This window comes from Sceloporus undulatus, chromosome 2, assembly GCF_019175285.1.
Source record: "Sceloporus undulatus isolate JIND9_A2432 ecotype Alabama chromosome 2, SceUnd_v1.1, whole genome shotgun sequence".
NCBI lineage: Eukaryota > Metazoa > Chordata > Lepidosauria > Squamata > Phrynosomatidae > Sceloporus > Sceloporus undulatus.
This window is the reverse complement of record NC_056523.1, coordinates 222,350,446-222,368,045: the sequence shown is the minus strand read 5'-3', so window position 1 is coordinate 222,368,045 and position 17,600 is coordinate 222,350,446. Positions and strand designations below refer to the sequence as shown.

Below are 17,600 nucleotides of genomic sequence, written 5' to 3'. Positions count from 1 at the left end.
CAAGAAATGAATCTGTTTGGCTCCCTGTCCTCACTGCAAATAGGGGATAGGATGGGTCCTTCTCAAGTTCTTTTTCCCCAGGATCAGCAGCAGACAAAACCTGCACCCAGAGCTCAGGTCATATTTATTTCTTGGAGAGGAAAATGATTTTGTTAGGCAATGGGGTGCTTGAGGACACAGTGCAAATGTTGAAAAGGTTTTTCCCCTTAATTTCAGCACAATGGATGGTTGAAAAGGATGATTTAAATGTAGATTCAGTCAAGGGTTTGTTGCTAGTCAAGTACCATTTTAAGCCGGTTGTCTTGCTCAGAGGTCTATAAGTATATTGCAACCCAACCAAGCATTTTAACAAAGAAAAATACAGTTGAGTACATAATAAAATACAGTATGTATATGTTAGTGTTTTAGGCTTTTATTTGGTAACATCCTATGTTTTCCTTGAATGTCCTACATTTTGCAGTCCTCCTTTGTGGTTATGACATCTGGTCCCTTTGGGGTGGATTGACTCAAATACTGTATCCTTTTTCTTATAAAAATTAGTCTTGTCATCCACCCAGTTTTAAATGTGAAGGACAGGCATATGAAGAATCTAAATGGTTGTCCCTATTATGCCTAACGGTATTGCCAGAGGTCCAGCTTATTCTTAGCTGACCTTTTGTTGTGTTTTCCCTACTTTGTGTAGGAGCTGTTGGGGAGACAGCCCTCCACATAGCAGCCCTCTATGATAACGTAGAGGCTGCTGAAGTTCTTTTGGAGGTGGCTCCAGAACTCATCAATGATAGGATGGCATCCGAACTCTATGAAGGTAATTCCTATTGAGACAGAATTTAAAACATTTCATTATTAACATACACAGAATGTGGATGTCAAAGGTTACAGCTGAGACCTCTTATAGCACCACCTAAACTGCATCTGCACTGCAGAAATAATCCAGGTTGATATCACTTTAACTGCCATGATTCAATGCTATGGGATTCTGGGGTTTGTAGTTTTGTGAGATATTCAGCCTTCTCTGTCAGAGTCCTCTGATGCCACAGCTACATATACGAGGATCCTACAGGATGGAGCCATGGTAATGCAGTGTTTTCATGCATTAATTCTGCAGTGTGGCAGCAGCCATAGATTTCTAAAGATAGCTAGTGGACATTTGTCCTTTTGATTTTTCATTACCTTTTGGTATCCAATTTTCCACAAATCTGGTATTTTTCTGTCTTTTTCCTTACTTTTGCCTTGCATAATTTAGCTGTGACAGATATAACAGCACAATCAATTTGTTTCTCCTTTTGAATCTTTCTAAGTTTCCAAGTTGTGTGGCATACAACATTCTAGATGCACACATTATACATCTTTTTTCCTACAGGCCCAAAAGCATATCAGGGAAGATAGACTTAGGAAGTGAAAAAGTGGTGAAGAATAATAAATTAAGCTTCTCTTCCCCTGTCTCCCCTTGGACACTGCAAATTGGACAGCTGGTTTAGCTGAAAAGAATGGGGTCAAAAGGAACCTCTTTATCGGCATAGAAGTTGGCAATTATTGGTCTTCTACTTCTTTTAATATGTGAATGACAGGGCATGGAGAAGAGTTAATAGCAGAATGTTAATGAGCTGATTAATGTGTGCCATGGTTTCCTTCTTAAAGATATATGTTTGGTGGAAGCCTATATTAGTTTCATGCCAGTTTTACTTCCCAGGTATTCTCCCAGAGAAACCTGGGAATTATAGTTTGGTGAGTCCTAACTGCATTTCCACCTTCACAGAGACGGTAGTTTCCCCCATGAAAGGAAATTATGTTAAACCATGCTAGTTTTCAAAGACATTGCTGTATTAATCAGGAAAATCAGTATGCAAATGGAACTTGTAGCATCTTTGAGACTGACTGACTGAAAGAAAGAAGCATAAGCTTTCATAGACTTGAGTCTACTTCCTCAGGTGTAGGTTTGGAATGGAGAATCCAGAGACAGACCTGTATAAGCTATTTGTGTGTGAGAATATACAGGTCTGTCTCTGGATTCTCCATTCCAAACATGCATCTGAGGAAGTAGGCCCAAGTCTACAAAAGCTCATGCTACCAACTTCTTTCTTTCAATTAGTTTCAAAGGTGCTACAAGATCCCTTAAAATGCGACCTTTGTTAGGCAGATATGCTCTACCTTGTTGGGATAGGCACAGCCATTCTCTATGCCATATATCCAAGAACATAGATAAGCAAGATGGTCAGACTACCCATGATATTAGCCACATTATTGAATATTATGACTGGGATTCTCCATTTTTTATCCTATAACCTGGTTTGGGTGTCAGGGAGAGAGGGTTTGTTTTTGACCAGTGCTTCCCAAACTTTGGTCCTTCATGTGTTTTGGACTTCATCTCCCAGAAGCTAGTTGGGCCAACAATCAGAAATTCTGGGAGCTGAAGTCCAAAACATGTGAAGGACCAAGGTTTGGGAAACACTGTTTTAGACATTTCCATCATCATTTTTGAACTGAAAACCTCCCTTGAAGCCACTACTTGCCTTCAGAACTGCAGATTTGGGGCAAATAGCAACTTTGGAATGATTTTCAGTGAGAATGTAGATGGAAATGTCTGAAAAACTAATCTCACACCTAGCAGTCCCAGACCAAATTAGGGTTCTAGGTTTTTTTAAAAAAAGAATCCTAAATAGGATTCAGAAATGTGGCTAATGTCTTGTCTACTTTGACTTTGAGCCTTGGCTTTCACTTCAAAGAAAGCCTTTTTTTCTGAACTGTCTGTCTGTTTGTAGTTCTCATTAAAGAAGGTTTTCCAGTTTGTAAAACATGTGTTATTTTTTAAAAAAATATTTCCCTGGCCAAATTCTTTTTTAAAGTTTGGTAAACCTGTAAACGTATCATAATGCAATATATCCAAAAGGCATCCAGATAATATCCAGAGAGAATATGTTAAGTCGTGGTTCCCAGACTGTGAAATGACTTGCCAGAAGAGATATGATAGCTGAAAACACTGACTGCATTTAAAACAGCATTAATAACGTATCTCTTCTGGCAAGCCTATCCAGTTAGTTTTAAATCATGACTTTCTAATCTGTATATGAATTCTTATGAGTGTATTTTAATGATTTTATAGTATTGTATTTTAACTGTGGGTTTATGTGTTTTAATTGTTTTTTTTAACATGTTGTGCCCCACCACAAGTGGGAAAGAAATACATTTTATTATTAATATTATTATTGCTCACTTTTGTTTTGTTTTGTTTTTAATGTCAATTGCAGGACAAACAGCTATCCACATTGCAGTAGCCAATCAAAACATAAACCTGGTGAAATGCCTGCTCAAGAGGGGGGCTCATCTCTCCACTCCCAGAGCTACAGGACTCTTCTTCAGGCGTAACACCCAAAGCCTCTTCTACTTCGGTATGGCCTTATCTGCAGCTCCAGGAAACAGGGGGGTTCTTCACACTGTGAAAATAATCCAGGATTAATCCAGGTTAAATCTCGGTTGTTCAAATACATCCTGGATGCACCCGATTAATTTGGGGGGGGGGTGCTAAAAAGCCCACTTAATCAAGGAAGATTGATATCAGTTTTTTGCTGAGTTTTTTAAAAAGATCTGCACTGTTAATAGTATGAATAACTGATGCAAATAGACCCGAATAGACCTGAGATAAAATGCTGCATACCAAAAAGGGGTTCTGAATGCATTTGCATTGTCGACTCCCATCTTTATTTGAGTGCTTGCATGGGTGAGCAACCAAAATTGCAGAGATACACATCAGTATGGATCAGTAAGGCTCCATTGTGGGAATAACAAACCCGGAATGCATGAGTGAGATGATTCACATTGTTACGGTAAAAAAAAGAAGACATCTATGGAGTTGTACATTCAGGCTGCAGCAACCACACCCCACAGCCTCTGGAGAGAGCAAAAAGAAGCCCTGAAAAGGGGCTTCTTTTTGCATCCCAGAAGGGGCACAATAGGCATGCCAGCATGCCACAATGATGCCCCTTCTGCGCTGTGCCATTTGGGCACTGCACATGGTGTGTGTCATCATGGTATGTGTCATCATGGCGTGTGCCGTGTGGATGGGTGTGCACCAAAATGGCACTCAGGTGGCATGGTAAGGGCTTTGAGTGTGCGGATGCTCAGCCCACACCGCACATACAGGCTGGCACAAAGTGCCGGTCTGTACACCCCTAAATGATCCCAGGGTTAATTCTGGGATCTGGGGGAGAAAGGTAGTCCAGCACAATTTTTAAGGATTTTTCCCCAAGCTCCAAAACAGCCCAAGACCAAGTCTTGGTCACTCTTTATACCAGTATCTTTCACCAAACCAGATGTGTTTCTGTTGAAAACAAATTGGTGTGGCATTTGGGTGCTTTATTCATAAGTTCTTGTTGAAGTTGAAGTTCTTAGGAAGTCAGCCAGTGCCTAGTTGAAAGATTTTTCTTTAAGCAGTAAGCAATACAGTGCTTAATACTGTATTCTGCCAAATCAGACACCATTTAATATTAAATAAATAAATAAATAACTTTTATTTCTTTCCTGCCTCTCAAGGCTCGAGGCAGGGTACAACATGTTAAAATACAAAGCACAATTTAAAAAGGAAACACATAAAACCAACAGTTAAAATACAATACTATAAGACCATTAAAATGTACGTTTATAATACATCTTTTAAAACATAGCAGTTAAAAGTAATGATTTAAAATAGACTTGGTAAGTTTGTCAGAAGAGATATGTCTCTAATGCTGTTTTAAATGCAATCAGCCTTTTCAGCCATCATGTCTCTTTTGGCAGGTTATTCCACAGTCTGAGAGCAACAGATGAAAAAGTTGCCTGGGAAATGTTGCCAGACTAGTCCTGGCTGGTTGGGGCAAACATTTCCCAGATGTTTGAATGTACAGAGTGGATTATTTACTTTACTTGTTATGATAGTAATTAATTCTAAGCTTATTCTGAATATGGATTTGAACACTGGTACCTATCCAGTGGGAGAGTCAGCTGGTATAATGGTTTGAGAGTTGGATTATGACTATGGAGACTGGGGTTCAAATCCCAGCCTTGCCATTTAAACCCACTGTGTGACCTTCAACAAATCATAATCTCTCAGCCTCAGAGGATGGGAATGGCAAATCCCCTCTGAAGAAACTTGCCAAGAAAACCCCATAATACATTCACCTTAAGGTTGCCATAAGTTGGAAATGACTTGAAGGCACACAACAACAACAATCTATCCTGTGGCAGCTTGGACTCCAGTTTGCTGATGACCCATCAGTCTCTGCCATAGAACATTACTGGTTCAGACATTGGGGAGCATTGTTGTGAGGCAGTGGTGGCAGAATAGCTGCTAGTTTAGCACCTGGAGGTTGAGATTACCACCACATGAGCCTAAACACAATCATGTGTAATTTTGGAAACCAAGTAGGATCAAGGCTTGGATAGGAGACCAGCAGAGAACACCAGAGATCTCCAGGCAATAGATGGAAAGAATCCTAACTATAATCTAGTCAAATGCTGAGAGTATGGGGATAGATGGCTCAGACTCAGTATTAGGCAGCTTCCTGTGTTTCTTTACATTTCTGAGTAGCTAGGGTATGTTATCATGAACTAGATCGACTGACCTTGTGTTTGAAATGAAAGCTCTACTCATGCTGTTAAGTCTGTGATGGCGTCTTGATATAGGCAGGCTGCCAATAGCATGAAGTAAAGAAATCTCATCTGACAAGACAGCAAACAAATATATAAATATATAAAATTTATAAAAACAGTATGTTGACTCAGACTTGATCGTACTCAGAATAGACCGAACGTAACTTAAGTCAGTCATGATTCAATTCTCATATCAGTGGGGGATCTAACCCAAATATAAGTAAGTCTAAAGCAACATCATTAGTTCAAAAACCATGCTTTTTTACTTTATACTGATGGAATGTGTAAGTTGCTCGGTAATTTTGGGCAAAACTCATTCTCTCGGTTTTAGAGGATGTCAAAGGCAAATCCTTTCTGAACAATTCTCGCCAAGAAAACCTGTGATAGGATCACCATATGTCAGAAACAATTTGATGACAAACAACAACAATAGCAACAATGTGTGTGCCACAGCAGGCAGAATCATTTTGGAAGAGGCACTTCTTCCAGGATGGAAGAAAAGGACAAATCCTTCTTCTAAGATTAGCTGAAAAACTGATTAACAATGAATGATCTAATTACTGAGTTTTACCAAAGCCTCCCACTGCCAGTGTTTGGACCCAGTTTTAATCCCCTTTATTCCTCCGCAGGGGAACATGTTTTATCCTTTGCAGCCTGCACAGGAAATGAGGAAATTGTCCGTCTGTTGATTGAAAATGGAGCTGATATCAGGGCACAAGATTCTCTAGGTAAGCGCCAGAAGGAGAACGAGACTTCTTTGAGACTTCTTTGATAGTGGGAAGTAAATCGTGCATCTCATAAATGAAACTGAGTGAATGGGTCCTGATTACTTCCATTAGGTGCCTCTGTCAAATAATGTGTAGCACAATTTCCCCTGGACTGTTTGCAGCAGAAGGCAATAACAGGCAGTTTTTAAAGGTGAAAAATATTTTGCTGCAGAACATCTTTCAGCAGTCCTGTCAGAAGCAGGGGAAATTGTGCCTTTACCATCCTTTATCTTTATCTCAGCTGTTGGCTGAGTAGCTTTTAGTTATTAAGAGGGCATTGATTCATTAAGTGACTGATTGATCAAGCAACAGCATCTATATACAGTGGGTCCTTGCTATGCACTGGGGTTTGGTTCCATGGATACAAAATCGATGGATGCTCAGGTCCATTAACTACAGTGACATAGTAAAATGGTGTCCCTTATATAAAATGGCAAAATCAATTTTTGTTTGATTTGGAATATATATATTTTCATGTCATGGATGCTAGACTCCATAGGTAAAGAATCTATGGGTATGAAGGATTGACTGTATATTTGCAAATTAACAGCCCCTCAATATCACTTCCTTTTGGAGCTATTGAACTATGCTTATTTTAATTTAATTTAATTAGCTTACTTGCTAATTAGCTTACTTGCTGTTCACCGCTATGATCTTTGGAATAGCAGTATATAAATAAAACAAATTATTATTATTATTATTATTATTATTATTATTATTAATTTATAAGTGAATTAATAATAAGCACATCCTACTATTCATTTTAATACATTATTTTTCATTTGTGTAACAAATCTAACCAATAATCTAAGAAAGACAGAAGGAAGGAAGGAAGGAAGGAAGGAAGGAAGGAAGGAAGAAAGATGCAAGTCTGCATTAATGCTTAACTCTGCCATTTACAATTTGATCCATTGATTTAAAATTAATGTAATTAAAGTGACCTTTTTGTTGATTGAAATCTACCAAATAGATCCGAACAAATCCAATCTTAGGACATTATCCCATTACAAAAAAATTCAATTACGGGATGCAATCAGGTATTATTGTAGGGAAAATACCACCGATGCCACCACCCGACTGCATCCTGCCTAAAACCCGGCTATAAGCCACGCTCAGCTGGCTCAGTCTCATTTTCCCTGCGATAATACCCGACTGCATCCTGTAATCGTCTTGAAAACAGCAGGGGTAAGTCACTCCTTTTTTGTAATGGAATAATCTCCTTAGTCAGCTGCTACTTTTCCATTATGATGTTCACTAAGCGTGGGTCTTTCATTGTTTCATCCCCAGGTAACACTATACTTCACATCCTGGTCCTTCAACCCAACAGGAAATTTGCATGCCAGATGTATAACCTGCTGCTCTCCTATGACAAACATGAGGGGGGCCTTGTGCCTCTGGACTTGATTCCAAACAGTGAGGGTCTCACTCCATTCAAACTGGCTGGCGTTGAAGGCAACACTGTGGTAAGCACATGGTCCATTTGTTTTCTGGAGAAGAAGAAAAGGGTATTCAGAAATAATTTATTTTGATGCCCTGTTCTTTTTTGTTTTCCCTTCAGGAAGCTCCAAGGGACTTTGGTGGGGGATTCCCTGACATATTCACATCTAAGGCTAAATATATGTCCTGATATTATGGACAAGCAATGTTTTGTTGTTAGTATATGAGCAGACACAAGCCTTTGGCTTGCACACCGACTTTTCTCCTGTATGAGACAAGGAAGTTTAAAACTTCCATTCACCAATCATAACTGTTTTCTGCTTCATCTGGTTTATTGCAACCCACGAATTTAAGGGGAATGGACAATCCCAAAGCTTATACTTGCTCAACTAACAAATTGTGGTTTGCTGTTAAGTGTGAATTTGGTCCAGAGCTTGCTCAGCTTGTTGAGACTCCCTTACTTTTAACAGGCTCCAAGAAATTCCTGGTGCCATAATTTTTTTAATGCTTGGCCTTAGGAGCTTAAAAAACATTTTGAAGGATTCTGTCCACCTTTTGGAGTCAGTCTATAGATTGTCAGGGAAATTCCAGGAAAGTAGGTTCCAGCTTTAATCCATCATTAAGAAGATTTTGATTCTCTGAAGATCAGTACCATCATCAGCAAATTCTGTAACAGAGCCCAACATTAAGAAAATATAGATTTTCTGAATCTCAGTGCCATCTTCAGCAAATCGTGGAGTAGAGCCTCATGAGGAATATGACATGACTAATCTTTAGGTCTTTTTCCTTTCCAGATGTTCCAGCACCTCATGCAGAAGCGAAGGCACAGGCTGTGGTCCTTTGGGCCTATTACCACTATTTTCTATGACCTCACAGAAATTGATTCCTGGGGTGAAGACCAACCTTTTCTAGAGCTTATTGTCTCAACCAAGAAAAGAGAGGTATTGTATGCTTCCTTAATTTATTTTTGCAGTGGTCCTTAAACAAGTTCCAGTGAAGTTATTTTTTCTTTAACCAAAAACATACACCTGCAAAGGACTTTTAAGTATCTCTTGGCTTTCAGTATTCAGTGAAAAGGGATAGAGGGATATTCGGGAGCTTAGCAAGTCTTCTGAAAGTATAAACCAGTGCGGTGGGTGATTATGAGGTTGGGCATGGTATTACTTCTTTGGGAACATGGAAGGTTTATTTACCTATCACTGCTGATATCCCTTTGGCATAACTGAAATGAATCAGCACAGTGGAGGCCTGTTACAGACTGCCAAAATAAAGCTGCTTCGGGTCTCTTTGGAGGTATGCTATTTAAATGATGCATGGGTGCTAAGAGTCCAGAGGTCTCCTAAGCACTGGAGTGCTGCTTTGGTGCAGCTTCTGGATTCTTAGGATGCATGCAGCATTTAAACAGCATACCTCCAAAGAGACCCGAAGCAGCTTTATTTTGGCAGTCTGTGTCTTAAAAGACCAAGGAAGATACCATATTCATAAGGTGTGAATGTCTAAATCATTATGGATTCAGTGCAGAGTTAGAGTAGTGTAGTAATTTGAGAGTTGGACTAAGACTCTGCAAGGACCAGGATTCGATTCTCCACTTGGCCATGGAAACCCCATGAGTGACCTTGGGCAAGTCACACACTCTTGGCCTCAAATGAAGGGAATGGCACACTCCCTCTGAATAAATCTTGCCAAGAAAATCTCATGATAGGGTCACCTTAGGGTCATCATAAGTTGGAAATAATTTTGAAGGCAGAAACAACAACTTATTCAATAGGATAGTGAAAATCTCTTCTAGACTTTGAAGATTTGGCAGTTTGGTAACATTCATATTGCTTTTCCTGCTTCAATTCTTTTCCTGCTGTTGCCCCTCTTACCTTCATCTCATACAGTGCCTTGCCCCCATGTTTTTCATTCACTTTATGGTGTAAGGAAGGGACAGAAGCAGCAGCAACAGTATAGGTTGGCTTCTAGGTTGTTACTTCTGGTGTGATCCAAAAAGTCAAACTGTAGTAAAAGTTGTCAGTAGAAGACTTTCATGACTGACCAAAAGCAGCTCTTTGGATTTGATCTCTTAACCTGAAAAGACAGAGTAGCAAGGTTTTTCAAACTGCATATCCTTAAAACTGCCATTAGAATAATAATAATAATAATAATAATAATAATAATAATAATAGACACTAAGAAGAGTTCTTAAAGTCCTCTGATCGCAATTTGGACAAATAAAATGGGCTTCACCATTGGTTGTTTCCACCAAACAATCACCTTTATGGACTACAGCTATATTAGGAAGAAAAATACTTCAGTGGCAGAGCTCATACTTTTCATGCAAAGGGTCCTAGGTTTAATCCCTGACACCTTCACAGTGGGTTGGGCAAGACTCCTGTCTGAAGCCGTAAGAAGCCATTCCCAGTTGCTGTCTACGTGACTGTCATTCTCTTCTCTTGTTTTGAGGTCAAAGGGGTTGAAACACTTTCAACTTTCAGGTCATAAGAGGGCAAACAAATCTATTCTGGAAAAACAAATTCTTTGGCTGTTAAGACTTTGTTAATGCTGTTGAATTTTAATTGTGCTCCTTTAGCAGTCATTACATTAAATTCTGTAGCTGGTTTATTATGTGGGAAATTCCTCACTCCGGATAGTTCCATCCATTGGCTCTGCGCAACAGCTGCCATCAACCAGTATACCTTTATGATTTTTACATATGAGATCTGACACCACTATAGAATGTTTTCTCCTGACCTCTTTGAACCATCATAAACATCTCAGAAATGGGTCTGCTAAATGTGATTGGAGGTAAATTCACATATAGCATTAATCCCTGGTTATGGAGACACACCCCAAACTAAGGTGTGCCACCCCAGCTTCTATAACAACCCTCTATCTCGGTTTTTTAAAACTCTTTTGTTATAGGTTAATCTCTCTTATGCATTTGGATTATAACATAACCTAAAAGGGAATTAAAACTTCTCCTTATGCCTATAACACTGCAAATTCCATGTGTAGGAGCGATCACTTTGTGTCACTAACAACCACTCACACCCCACTACCGAACTATAAAGAATATTCCAATTCTGTATTTTAACAATAAACTGAGATAATTCAGAAATACTTCTTACTGATTAAACATTTTTTAAAAATAGTGTCTGGATGATACTAATTAAAGTGTATTTTACGAGTATACGATGGTTAAGAGGTGGTAGAAGTAAGAGAAAGGGCAAGGTAGGTGAAAGAGAGAAGCCTTATTCAAACAACACCAAACAGAGTCACCCTTCTTATTCCACCTGCAAGGTCTGTACATTCATCAGAAACTAGAAATTAAGCTCCCACAGAGACACTGTTTTCACATTTTAATAATGTGCAAAGGGATCTTGTAGCACCTTTGAGATTGACTGAAAGAAAGAAGTTGGCAAAATGAGCTTTTGTAGACTTGAGCCTACTTCTTCCTTCATGTTTTCTGTGCTACAAGATCCCTTTACATACTGATTTTCCAGACTAACATACTGATTTTCCAGACGAACTGATTTTCCAGACTAACACACCGGCCATTAAGGCCAGCATGGGGGCAGAGTTGGAGTGTAGCATCCTCATGACACATGCCCGACTCTGTCTCTAGGGCGCCATGATGCTGCACACCGTTCAACACGGTGTGTGCTGTCAAGGCACTTCTCCAATGTTGTATCCATACAACGCAGTGTTGAAGGAGTGCCATATAGCCATGCCACCATGGCTATGGTGCCCTTTTGAGGGCACAAAAGGTGTCACTTTTTGTGGCTCCTTTTTGCAACCCCAAAAGGCAGTGTGGTTGCCATGGCCCCGATCCTGCACAAAAAGGGACAGTCTGTAGAGCCCTTATATCCTTGATGGCAAATCTATGGCACGAGTGCCACAGGTGGCACGCAACGCCATTTCACTGGGGACAAGCCAGGAAGAAGAAGGAACAGGCATGCATGTGCCTCTTCCTTCTTCTCCCTGCCATTTCCCAACCTCCAGTTGTCTCTTCTAGACAGCTGGAAGCCAGAAAATGGCGCTGCAGTATAATCTGCAGCAGCAAATGGTGTTGTCAGTTGTATACAGAGGCCATAATCATGTTAGTGCACTGCACTAGTGTAAGGATCCATTGGGCTAGTACAGTATACTTTCTTCCTGATCATACAGGGTAAAAGTGACAGTGTAAGGAAATGTGGCCCTCATAGGAGGTGGCTGATAGCTCTGAGAGTCCTATTAGCAAGTGCTAACCTCTGGGAGTGGCATAGAGAATTGTATGTCTCATGGGGCAGGTGATTTCCTAAGTCACTCTTCCCACAATGCCTTTAACACCGAGGTTACCTCACCCCTCAATTCATAAGTCAGACATTTAGAGGCAGGCTCTCCAGAGCCTTTTCCCAAGATGGCTGCTGCCTTGATAATGTTTTCCATATCGCCACTATTCCCTGTTATTGTTGTGTCACTACTTTCACAACCACACTTGTTCTGGTGATGTAGTTACACAAGTAGAGAAACCCAACATAATCCTGGTCACCATCTTTCATCCTCCATCCTCAGTGTTCTGAAATTCACACAAAACCTCTAAATACCTCAAGTAAAATAAAGTAATATAGTTATAAATATAGAAATACATCATGTAAAATACAATCAGTTAAAAAAAGAAACCCAGCTAAGCCCCATTTTGAAACAAAGTACCTCTCTAAAATTGGCCCTTTTGCTGAAACCGTTGGAAATAGCAGTTTTATCCATTCTGTCTTCTGCTATTAATATTTAGTCAACAAGTATTTTGATTTATGAGTCCTATTTCAAAGCAGTTAAAATTTGATTCCTCTGAAGTATCAGATTAGAGCAGCCTAAAGGTAATACAATGAGTTTCATTTGACTTTATGTGAGAGTGCAAGAAATTAATGAATGCTAGTATTCAAGAACTATAATTGCATATGGAAGGTGAATGATCACAAAGGATTAATTCACATATCATGTCAAATCATGCCTTGTGTTAACCATAGGTTAGAATCTGAATTATAGTTTGAGACAGAGAATAGAGAATCTTGATGTATAGAGCTACTTTTTAACTTTTGTTTTCAGACTGGCCTGGCCAGTACTCTCATTTTTGGGGGGAGCAGCAGCTCACAGCTGGAGATCAAAAGGCTGTAACAATACATTGTCAGTTCTATTGTCAAGCATAAACCATGCACTTTACATATGCTTTAGACAAAGGTTTCTGATTCTAGTTTTCTGTCTTGTTACAGACCCTGGTTTCTCAGTCAAGATATCAGACCAAATTAAAATCTGTGGGAAAATATGATAGGCTATTCCTCATATCAGAACAGCTATTCTCTTACAGCACAACAGACTGCTGGAAACGTACTGGCATAATCGCTGAAGTGTCCTTACTGTCTATCCATGCAGCAAAGCAATTGTTGACCAAAGTAATGAGAAATTGTTACAACAGTCTCACGTTGTTCCATAACTTCTTTTCACCTTATATGCTACCCATCAGAACTTTATTGTGGTTGTAAATCTTTATGAACATTTCAGACAAGCTAACTTGTATTTATGCTTGCTGCTAAAACTTCAGTAAAAATTGCATTAACAACTTCTTTACCTGGTGAGCAAATATACCATTTCCCTGACTCTGACTTTATCACCCCTTTACTGCTAACTTCTTTTGCCTCCAGTTAACTATCACTTTCTCCACATAGCAGCATGCACTGAATTAACGCCTATTTTTCTCTTCCAATTATTATATAACATCATTCCCCATTTTCTTATATCTCTTGGTCAGAATTGGAAAGATTATTTTCCAAAGCTAATGTTAATTCATAAATATAATTTCTTCATGTTCTTTGTTAAACGTATCTTTTTTTAAAAAAAGAATTAAATTAAAGCAATAGTACTATACTTCAGTCTTTTAAAAATTCAATTAAAATAATAAAAATGCTCTCCAAATCCCCTCAATTTTTCCCAAAAGAAAAATTAGTTAGCAAGTAACAATATTAATTGCTGAATGTGTTACTGCTGCTGTTGGTAATACAGCTGACCCTCGCTATCCATGGATTCTGCATCCACGGATTCAACCATCCATGGCTTGAAAATATTTTTAAAAATTACAATAAATAAAAAAATTAAAAATCCGAAAAGCAAATCTTGAATTTGCCTTTTCATTTAAGGGACACCATTTTGCTACACCATTGTATTTGATGGGAGTGTCCTGGAACCAAACTCCAGTGGATATAAGGACCACAAAGGTGACTTTGGCACTTGCTGTTTTAAAAAAGTAATAATTATTTCCCAGTTTTGTTCTTGGTCACTTTTTTTGGCATGTTAGGAAGCTATTATCCCATTTTATAGTATACTTTGTGCTGGATAATTATGAGGTCTTGGCCAAGACATGTTTTTACCTGTGGCAGAAGATCCAAATTTCCTTCCCTTTTGATGTAAGATACATAATAAATTCCTTAATAAAACAGTCTGCTGCCTAAAGAACTGGCTATACTTTACTTTATGACAGGGCTAACTGTAGCTCCCTTCCCCGATGCTCCTTTTCTCTCCTACACACACTTTCCCCCAATGCAATGATTAATTTTTATATTGGGTAAATCATGCATTTTGTAAGGTCTGAAAACCCAACTGTACAGTATGTTCATTATGCACTGAGTACAGAGATTTTCCAAAGCCCCCTTACCACAGTTTTTCCAGGAGGAGAGCACCCCTTCTCTGAGTTTCTACAAAAAATGCAGAAGGTGTAGGACCTCTATGGCTCATGATGTAGGGTGACCAAATGTCCTCCTTTCCCAGGACATGTCCTACATTTCAACCTTCCATCCAGGAGGAATTTCAAAATGTCCTACATTTTTAGCATGACTAAGAAGCATGAATTTATATTTTTATTAGTGTTTTTATTATTTGTTTGATAATGTCTTACAATTTTCTTCACTGTCCTACCTTTTATGGTGCCTTGCCCTCCTTTGCGGTTATGACATCTTGACACCCTGTCATGATGGCTTTGCAGAAGGTCTAAGCAGTGAAAAAGACCTGTGTTGCTCTTGCATAAGACCTCCTAGGAATTAAAGCCTATGTAGCTCCTACCCAAGCTCTTCTGCTCTACGTAGAGAACCTGGGAAAGGGACGTATTTTCGCTCCTCTGTATGTTCAGAGAATGGATTCCTCAACATTTCCATAGGCTTTAGGGAAGAGGAAGGAATGATCACAAAACATGTTGCCTGTCTCCAGTGAGTCAATGACACAGGGCAGTCTACAAACTCTTTTTCCAATGTGTTTGCTGCACTGGCCATATCATATACAGCCACTGGGAAGGAAGAAAATGTACTTCTAGATCTCTGGGCCTTCTCTCATTTCCAAGTCGCTTTGAGCCACAGTCCACTGTATTCCTCTTGCACAGGTTCCATTCATTGCAAGGCAGGCACAACTCCATCATATCTAGAGCCAAAAGAAGATGAAAGCCCTCCCTCCGTCCCAAATAGAAGCCACTGCAGAAAGAGAAGAACCAGCAGTATCTGCTGTACTTAATTCTGTCCCCCACTGTCATTCCCTTTTCCTTGTGTATCCTATCTTATTTAGATTGTAAACCTGAGGGCAAGGAACTGTTAAATTAACAATTTGTAAGTTTCTCTGAGAACCTTTGAGGCTGAATACTCAAATAAATAAATAAATAATATCTTGCACAAGAAGACTTCAAAAATAGTTGGTCTTTTGTGCTTTATTATTATGCCTTCATTGTAAAATGCAGGTAGGATCAAATAAAAGGAATTTTCTTACAGTCTATATTTAGCATAATGTAAGATAACAGAAGAAGAGTATCAAAGACACTAAGCAAGTGAGGTTCTTTTCAGCTTGAGAAGAAGACTCAGGAGATTAAGTAAAGGGTTCCCAGAAGTGGCATGGTTTAAGAAGCATTACCAAGGGGAAAGAAGAGTACCATGTAGGTGGCTGAAGCAAGAAGGTCCATCTTAAAGGAGCAGGAAAGAGGGAAGTGCAAAGTACAGTAAATATCCTCCTCACTAATTGGTTCCAGGATACACAGTTATAATAGACAAGGAATCTTTTACTTGAGTTTATCCCTTGCAAAGCTATCAGCCAAATGCGTAAAAATAACCTTGCTTGTTATCCAAGAAGTTACTCTGATTTTAAATAGGATGTGAGTGTGTGAAATATTGTGAAGATACCTTTTGAATAAATGTTTGTTCTTATGTCCTTCTCCCTTCAAAAGCAATTGATACTGTATGCCAGAATTAAGTGACTTTTGAAACTAATTCTCAGACATCCTCCATGCTTCTTTCTTGCAGGCCCGTCATATTCTAGACATAACCCCAGTGAAGGAGCTTGTGAGCCTAAAGTGGAACACATATGGACGTCCTTATTTCTGTTTCCTGGCATTGTTCTATGTCCTCTACATGATTTGCTTCACCATGTGCTGCGTTTATAGACCTCTCAAGAACCGTCCAGACAACCAAACAGATGAGCGGGACATCACCATTCTTATCCAGAAAACACTACAGGTATGCTGAACGATAGACTTGATTATATAGACTCAAGATTTTCTGGGTCTGCATCTGCACTGCAGAAATACCACCACGTTGACTGCCATGGCTCCGTCCTATAGAATCCTGGGATTTGTAGTTTCTTCTGACAGAGAAGACTAAATAGCTTACAAAACCAGAAATCCCAGCATTCCATAGCATTGAGCCAGGGCAGTTAAGGTGGTTTCAAACTGCATTATTTCTGCAATGCTGATGTAGCCTAGATCTGTCTGTTTGACCAACAGAGGCAGGAAAGGACTGATGGAATCTTAAAGAGACTGCCCAAAAAGGGCGAGCTGGCAGTGGCCTGTTTCCCTCCAGAGGGACGCCGCAGCAGCCAAACTGCACAGCGTCCCTCTGCCTCAAAAAGAACCCAGAAAAACCGGGTTCTTTTGGGGTCACTGGTCACACACCACAAGTGCGCCAATGGCACACCCATGACATAAGCAGTGCGCAGCAATGTCACTTACATCAAGATGGCGGCGGCCGTATGGACGGGACACCGCCATTAGGACGCTGCCATGCCATGCCTAGAGTTAGGGACTGTGCAGTTGGTGCATGGTCCCTAACCCTACCATCGGCGGCAGCTTCAAGATTGTCTGTCCCGGGCCATCAGTCTCCAAGTCTGAGGAATCCTTTTTTAAAAAATTCAAATTTCCCAATTTTTCATACATATCAGTTTTTCTGGAAACATCATAAAAGAGAGAGAGATGAGCTAAAACTCTTGTAACATTTTTGCTTGCACTTTGTTTTTGTGTTTCAAAACAAAGAAAAATATTCAAAAGTGGCATCTCTCCCACCTTCAGCCTGAAATGAAATTGTCCACACTCTTCTGCCTCATAGGTCCACTGCTTCATTCTTCTCTATGGGCAGACAAGCCTACAAGATGTAATTGTGATATCAAGAAAATCTTCCCATCTCCATTGCCCCAGAAATATGTTTTATTCACTCTCCATATTCCATCAAGTTATTAATCCCTAAGGCAGCATGCAAGCCCATCCCTCACCCCATCCCCAATGAATGCAGAAAGGTGGAACAATTTAAAAGCAAAACAGCAAGGCGAGAGCGATGGAAAGCAATTCCAATATTATTTTAAAAGTTTGGAAGACAACCTTAATGATGTATGATGCCATTCATAAGAAGACTTTGCTCTGAAGACTACATAGAATCATAGAAGTATAGAGTTGAAAGAGACCTCAAGAGCTTCAAGCTCAACCCCCTGCCACGCAGGAATACACAATCAAAACACCTC

General features: G+C 39.6%; 1 protein-coding gene across 1 annotated transcript in view; it reads left to right on the top strand.

The window, feature by feature from the left end:
* The window catches only part of LOC121922634 (transient receptor potential cation channel subfamily V member 6-like), a 51,816-nt gene that overhangs the window by 23,354 nt on the left and 10,862 nt on the right, over nucleotides 1–17,600 (top strand). The window contains exons 3-8 of the mRNA XM_042452285.1: nucleotides 683–805; nucleotides 3,246–3,386; nucleotides 6,252–6,350; nucleotides 7,677–7,852; nucleotides 8,621–8,767; nucleotides 16,115–16,327. Of these exons, the coding sequence (XP_042308219.1) occupies nucleotides 683–805; nucleotides 3,246–3,386; nucleotides 6,252–6,350; nucleotides 7,677–7,852; nucleotides 8,621–8,767; nucleotides 16,115–16,327 (899 nt within the window). The remainder of the gene's footprint in view (nucleotides 1–682; nucleotides 806–3,245; nucleotides 3,387–6,251; nucleotides 6,351–7,676; nucleotides 7,853–8,620; nucleotides 8,768–16,114; nucleotides 16,328–17,600) is intronic.